Raw genomic sequence first — 6,731 nt, 5'->3', positions numbered from 1 at the left:
AGAGAGAGAGGGTATGAGAATGAAAGAAACATTGATTTGTTGTTCCACTTATTTATACATTCATTGGTTGCTTCTAGTCTGTGCCCTGACCTGGTACCAAAGGACCATAGTGTGTTGGGACTAAGCTTCCGAGATAAGGCCTAAAAATAACTTTATTTATTTATTTTTATTTTTTAATTACAGCTGGCATACAATATTATATTAGTTTTAAGTGTAAAATATAGTGATTTGACATTTATAGAATTCACCCAGAGAAATCTATTACCCATCTGACATCACACATTGTTATTACCATAATATTGACTATATGCCCTATGCTATACTTTATATCCTCACGCTCCTTTCTTTCTTAAACAGCCCACTGATATTCCTATCTCCAAGACTTTATACCCTTTGCCACTTAGTTTTGTCCTACCTAGGATGCCTTTACTCACTCTTTTGTTTAGTTCTTAATACCTTGATACTTGGTGACTACAATAGTCCCTCCTTATCCAAAGGGAATACATTCCAAGAATCCCAGTGAATGCCTAAAATCATGGGTAATCCTGAACCCTATACAAGGTGGGGCTGAAGTAGGTTTACAGTTGTGAGTATGCAAAACACAGTTTATTTATTCTTTTAATATTATTTATTGATCATTGTATTAATTTTCATATAAACAACTGTAAACCTACTTTTGCCCCACCCTGTATATACTATGCTTGTTTTCCTATATGTAGATACTTTTTTGCTTAAAGGAAACACTTCTCTTTGGCATATCCAAGTTGCCAGCATCATTACCCTTGTGTTTTGGGGCCGTCGTTAAGCAAAATAAGGATTACTTGAACATAAACACTGCCACAGTCAATCTGATAGCCAAGATGGTTACTAAGTAACTAACTGGTGGGCTTCCTATGCAGCATAAATACCCTGGACAAAGAGATGGTTCACATCCCAGCTGGGAGGGAGTAGGTGAATTCAGAAAGACAGAAGTTTTCTTCACACTACTCAGAACTCTATGCAATTTAAAGTGTATGAATTATTTATTTCTGGGATTTTCCACCTGTGGTTCATCGCTGGTAGCTGAAACCCCAGAGCATGAAACCATGGATTGGGGTGAGGGCACTACTACTGTAAACTCTAAGAGGATAGGAACTTTTGTCTGTTTTGTTTACAGCTGCTTTGTTCATAGCTGACACATAGCAGCCACTCAATAGTATTAATGGAATGGATGGATGGATAGATGGAGATAGCACAACACAAAACAGTGAGGTATGGGGCTGAAATAAGATGAAGATCAGAGTTAGATATTCCACATCCACTGCCTTATTCCATGCATTTAGGTGACCCCTCCCCATTGCTTCCACCGAACTGCATGAAATATAAGCACCCCTGCTCCAAAGAGATTGGAGGAGAAACCCAATGGAAATGCCAGCTCATCTATTGATCAGACTATAGTAGGGCCTACTGATGAATCCTATCCATGCTAAAAACTTTCAAATAGCTTTAACAATTTTTAAAACAGCTTCATGGATATAACTGATTTGTAATAAAATGCATATATTTAATATATACAATTTGATGAACATTTTCATGAGTAGATACCTATGGAACCATCATCACAACCAAGATAATAAACATTTCCATCACTCCCCAAAGTTTCGATGTGATCCATTCCTTTGGAGTTCATTCTTCCTTCAACCCCTAAACCCTAGGCAATGGCTAATCTGCTTTGTGTCATTAGGGATTAATTTGCATTTTCTCAAATTTTATGTAAATTGAGTCATACAGAATTTACTCTTCATCTGGTTTCTTTTACTCAGCATAAGGGTTTGGAGATTCATCCATGTTGTTTTACATATTAATAGTTCTTTTCTTTTTAGTGTTGAGTAGTGGTCCATGGTATGGATGTATCACAATGTGTTTATTCATTTACTTGTTGATGGGTCATTCCCAGTTTTTTACTATTACAAATAAAAGCTGTTATGAACATTTGCATGTAAGTGTACAAATCTATAATTATATTGGGAAGGAGAGAAAGTATATAGGGTGGTGTTATGAGAGACTTAAATCCTTAACCACTGTAACAGATCATTATTACTTTCTTTACTTGCTAAATCAAGAAATAGAGGAATCGATGTGTAGGCAAGGGGCTGTTGGTAGCAGCAGTCCTGGTAGAAGATATGAATTTGCACCCTCCTACCCCAGACTGCAGGGAACAGGCTTTCTGGGTTTCTGGAGGCACAGGAGGAAGAAAAATTCAACCAGACAACTTGTGAGAGCTCCACAGAGGAATTGGGAGATGATGAGTATCAGGGGGACCAGTCAGACACAGAGGATGAGGTGGGGTCTGGCCTTGAGATCGACCAAGAGGATGAACCATCCAGGGATAGAGAAGCAGAAGAGCCAAGAAGGAAGCACTAAGTAGTCACCAAAGCCCATAAGCAGTCTCTCAAGAGCTTGAGGCTGGGAAAGGTCAGCATCCAACTGGTAGCTCTCGGGAGACCTGAGAAGAGAAGGCACTGTTACCATTAGAAGACAGGATGATGGCTCTGACAGTCAGAATTTCATGCATTAGTCTACAGGTGAACACACACAACAAACGTTCCTGCAGGTACAGGAGCGGCAGGGCCAGTCAAGTGGCAAAAAAGGCCCTACTCTGAGAGGCCACCCACCCAGGGGTTTCTGCTCAGGGAGGCCAAGATCACAGAGGAGCTCAACTTACTTTCACTGAAGACATAGAAGTGACTTCAGGCTGACAAAAAGAAGCAGGTTCACGAGAAGCAGAAGTGTCCTGAGCCCATAATTACCTTTATTCAGTGACGGAATGGGAGCCAGACCCTGAAGAAGAGATATTGATGTGGAACAACTTGATCCTGCTCCCATGGCTTCCGCATTGACTCCTGTAGGGGGACAGGACCTGTCTCCTCCTGCTCCCTGCTCACGTATCTTCACTTTTACTGATGATGAGACATTTGAGGCATGGTTTCCCCAAGAGCAGCCCCCAAAGTCCCTGTTTGGGGACTTTGCCCCGTGATCCATTGCCCGGCCCTATACCGAGATCCTGTTACAGACATACCTACTGTAGCACTGTGTCAGCCTTCAGGATCATCTGTGAGGCCCAAAAGAAGCACATGACTGCCCACAGACTGCCACCCACTGCCTCAGCCCTGGGCCCCTGCGCACCACCTCCTTTCTTAGCCCTTCCCTAGCTCAGGGTCTCAGGCCTTGCACCAGAAGATCATCAAGTGCAGAGACTCTAGTCCTGAGAAACCTCTTTCTTGCCTGACTTGGGTTCTCAATGTCTCCCCTTCCCCCAAACTCCACCCTCCCCCACTCTCTGTTTCTCCCTTTGTCATCTCTAATCTTTGTCCAGACTTTTTTTTTTTTCTATGTTTCTTTCACCAGCTCTCCCCTTAGTTCTTACTGGGTTTATTTGTGTTTTTTTAATCTAATAAAATTGAAAGGTTTCCCTCCCCCAAAATAAATAGCTCTAGAAGTATATTATGGTAATATTTAAAAATCAGGCCCTGGCTGGTGTGGCTCAGTGGATTGAGTGCCAGCCTGTGAATCATAGGGTCACTGGTTCGATTCCCAGACAGGGCACACAGGTCAGGTCCCCAGTAGGGGGCATGTGAGAAGCAAGCACACATTGATGTTTCCCTCCTTCTCTTTCTCCCTCCCTTCCCCTCTATAAATAAATAAATAAATAAATAAATAAATAAATAAATAAAATCTTTAAAAAATAAATTGGGCCCTGGCTAGGTGGTTCAGTGGGTTGGAGCATCCCAAAATGTTGCATACACCAAAAGGTTGTGGGTTGGGTTGGATTCCTGGTCAGGGCACGTGCCTAGGTAGCAGGTTTGACCACAATTGGGATGGGTAGGGGAGGCAACTGATGGATGTTTCTCTCTTACATGGAAGTTTCTCCCTTTCTCTCTCTAAAGTCAATAAACATATCTTCCACTGAGGATTAAAAAATAAAAATCAGGAGGTATTTACAGTCCTAGAAGAGTTCTGAAAGTAGCTGCTTTGGGAAATAGAACTGGGATATGAAATAGATATCAGCTGTGTTTTGATATTAAGTTTCATAATTTTCTGACATTTTTGACCAAATATAGGCATTACTTTGATAAATATAAAAGTTAATAATTTTAAAAAGTAAGGGTTAGCTAGATGAGACAGATAATAAAGAACACAGGCTGTAAATGCTACATTGCTATACAAATGTGAGAGCTCATTTAATTTAAAATTGATAAATGCCATGAGCTCCTAAGTAAGGGATGCATGAAATATTAGCATATCTAAGAATCAACTCAGTACAAATGATTAGTATTGCAATGTAGTTTAAATGCTTAGTGATTTAGAAAAATAAAAAGTGCTGGAGACATACCCCATAACCCAGCAACCCCACTTCTAGGTGTCCAACCCAGACTTAAATCCTTAACCACTGTAATAGATCATTATTACTTTCTTTACTTGCTAAAGAAAGAACTTCCATGTGTTCAAGTAGACAAGAATGCTCATTAATTCACTGAACAACAGAAAATTAGAGACAATCTAAATGTTCATCACTAAGGAAATTAATAAATAAAATATTGTGCATAATTGGATGGAATGTTCAGAAATGAAAGGGAACTAATCAGATCTACATACGAAATGAATGATGAGTGAAAAAAAGCAAATTGCTGAGTGACATTTACAGTATTGTTTTTTATGTCAATAAAAACAAAACCAAAGTTTTTTATGCATGCAAATATATGCAAATTGCTGAGTGACATTTACAGTATTGTTTTTTATGTCAATAAAAACAAAACCAAAGTTTTTTATGCATGCAAATATATATATGCATGTAAAAGTATAAAAAGGGCTACAATACTATCCACCAAAGAGATAATATTGGTCATTACCACTGGGGCAAAGAGGAAAAAACTGAGTTTGGCTGTGAATGTCAAGGATGCTTTCAGCTTTCTTTGTAAATTTTTCATTTATTTCTTCTCCTTCTACTCTTCCTTACACCTTCTTCCTTCTTCTCCTTACACTTCCCCCTCTTGTTCTCCTCTTGTTCATCATTCTCCTTGGGCAGTGTTTTTACACTATGTGAGTTATGAAAAAAAAAAGAAAATATGCAAAAACAATAGTAAATACTTAATGCAGTCTCCCTTCCTGAAAAAATATATTCAGGCCTAATACTTTTCAAAGAAAAAGTAATTACCGGAATTTCAATGGAGAGATGTGTACCCTTTGTGTTGTCAAGATAATATTAATTACCATCAAGATACCTGGCTGGTGTAGCTCAGTGGATTGAGCGCGGGCCTGCGAACCACACGATGGCCGTTAGATTCCCAGTCAGGGTACATGCCTGGGTTGCAGGCCAGTTCCCTGCAGGCCAGTTCCCAGCAGGGGACACACAAAAGGCAACCATACATTGATGTTTCTCTCCCACTCTCCTTCCCCCCTTCCCCTCTAAAGATAAATAAGTAAAATCTTAAAAAAAAAAACCATCAAGATGAACAAAATTATCAATATCAGTTTGCATTAACCGACCTAACAACGTGGCTTCTTGTTATTATTTGATATGTCCTTTTGCCTGTCTTGTTTCAGTCCTTACATACTGTGCAGTTAAAACTCTGCAGACAAAATAAACATACTCCATATTTATGTAACCGCAAATCTAATGTTAAAAAAAAAGATAAAGGCTTTGAATATCCATGAAAACAATGCAAGTGAAGTATGGGATTACCATCACTACGAGCCAGTGAACTACTGGTACTCTGCGACAAGAAAACAGGCAAAAACAGCTGAGTCGCTGTTGCTCGCGAGGTCGAAATCCACAGGAAGAAATGCCTAAAAAGTGTAAATGCCGACACCCAATGGGCGTATTTCAAAGTAGGACTCGCCAAAATAACATTTTATTCCGTATGAGAGAAATTATAATCAACTCTTATTTCGTTTCGTATTGTTCAAACTTCTATTTTTAAATAGAGGCCAGCCTGGGGCGTCAAAAGTCTAGGGTTTTAATTCTGACACTAACGGGCGTTAATCAAATTAGGTCCTCATCCGTGACTTAGGCGTGAGAATTTCGAATCTCCAAAGTCCCCGCCAGTTTTAAATTCTACGCTACGAGAACTTCGCCTCCTGTTGGTTCGCCAAAGATGTAGTTTGGCCCTCTAGTCTCACCGTCCGCGCAGTCTCCAGGAACAATCCTAAGCTCCGCCCCCTCCGCTCCGGAGGGCGCGAAAACCCAATTGACAAGAAGTCCCTCCGAAGCCAGCCGGTCCGATTTGCGTTCGGCTTGCTGTTCCCGTGGGGGTCCCAGTCCCGAACGTCAAGCCTGAAGTGCCTGGCCCTGGGAAACCTCGCGGCTTACTGGCCGCGACCTGGGGTCCCGGTTGCCCGCCTTTTTTCACCGTCTCTTCCCGCGTTCGACTTGGCTGAGCCGGGCCCAGCACCGCGACCGTTCTGGGCGGGTGGGCGGCGGGGAGTCCGAGACGGGCTCTGCATTCCAGCTCCTAGTTCCTACGGGAGCCAGCAGCCTCCATGGCCTCCAGGCATGCCAGGCTGGGCCGTACAAGGTCCTAGGAGCCGGGATTCCGGGAAGCAGGGAGCATGGTGGGGGTCCTGGCCATGGCGGCGGCGGCGGCAGCTGCTCCCACTGCGGCGAAGGACTACGAGATTGAGGTGAGCTTGAGCATCTCCCTCCCCCTGTTCGGGGTGGGTTAAAAATGATCACGACTTTGGATCCTTGAGAA

The 6,731-nt window shown here is 41.8% G+C and overlaps 1 protein-coding gene and 1 pseudogene across 2 annotated transcripts in view; both read left to right on the top strand.

The window, feature by feature from the left end:
* Positions 1–1,206: 1,206 nt before the first annotated feature.
* Positions 1,207–3,399, top strand: LOC119050469 (vacuolar protein sorting-associated protein 72 homolog; annotated as a pseudogene).
* Positions 3,400–6,202: 2,803 nt separating this feature from the next.
* The window catches only part of ATAD5 (ATPase family AAA domain containing 5), a 55,058-nt gene continuing 54,529 nt past the window's right edge, over positions 6,203–6,731 (top strand). For both annotated transcript variants that reach the window (XM_053657418.1, XM_053657422.1), the window contains exon 1: positions 6,203–6,660. In XM_053657418.1, the coding sequence (XP_053513393.1) occupies positions 6,589–6,660 (72 nt within the window). In that variant the 5' untranslated portion in view covers positions 6,203–6,588. The remainder of the gene's footprint in view (positions 6,661–6,731) is intronic.

Source organism: Artibeus jamaicensis, unplaced genomic scaffold, assembly GCF_021234435.1.
Source record: "Artibeus jamaicensis isolate MK-2021 breed Jamaican fruit bat unplaced genomic scaffold, CSHL_Jam_final contig_1998, whole genome shotgun sequence".
NCBI classification, from domain to species: domain Eukaryota; kingdom Metazoa; phylum Chordata; class Mammalia; order Chiroptera; family Phyllostomidae; genus Artibeus; species Artibeus jamaicensis.
This window is presented reverse-complemented; position numbering and strand designations above follow the sequence as displayed.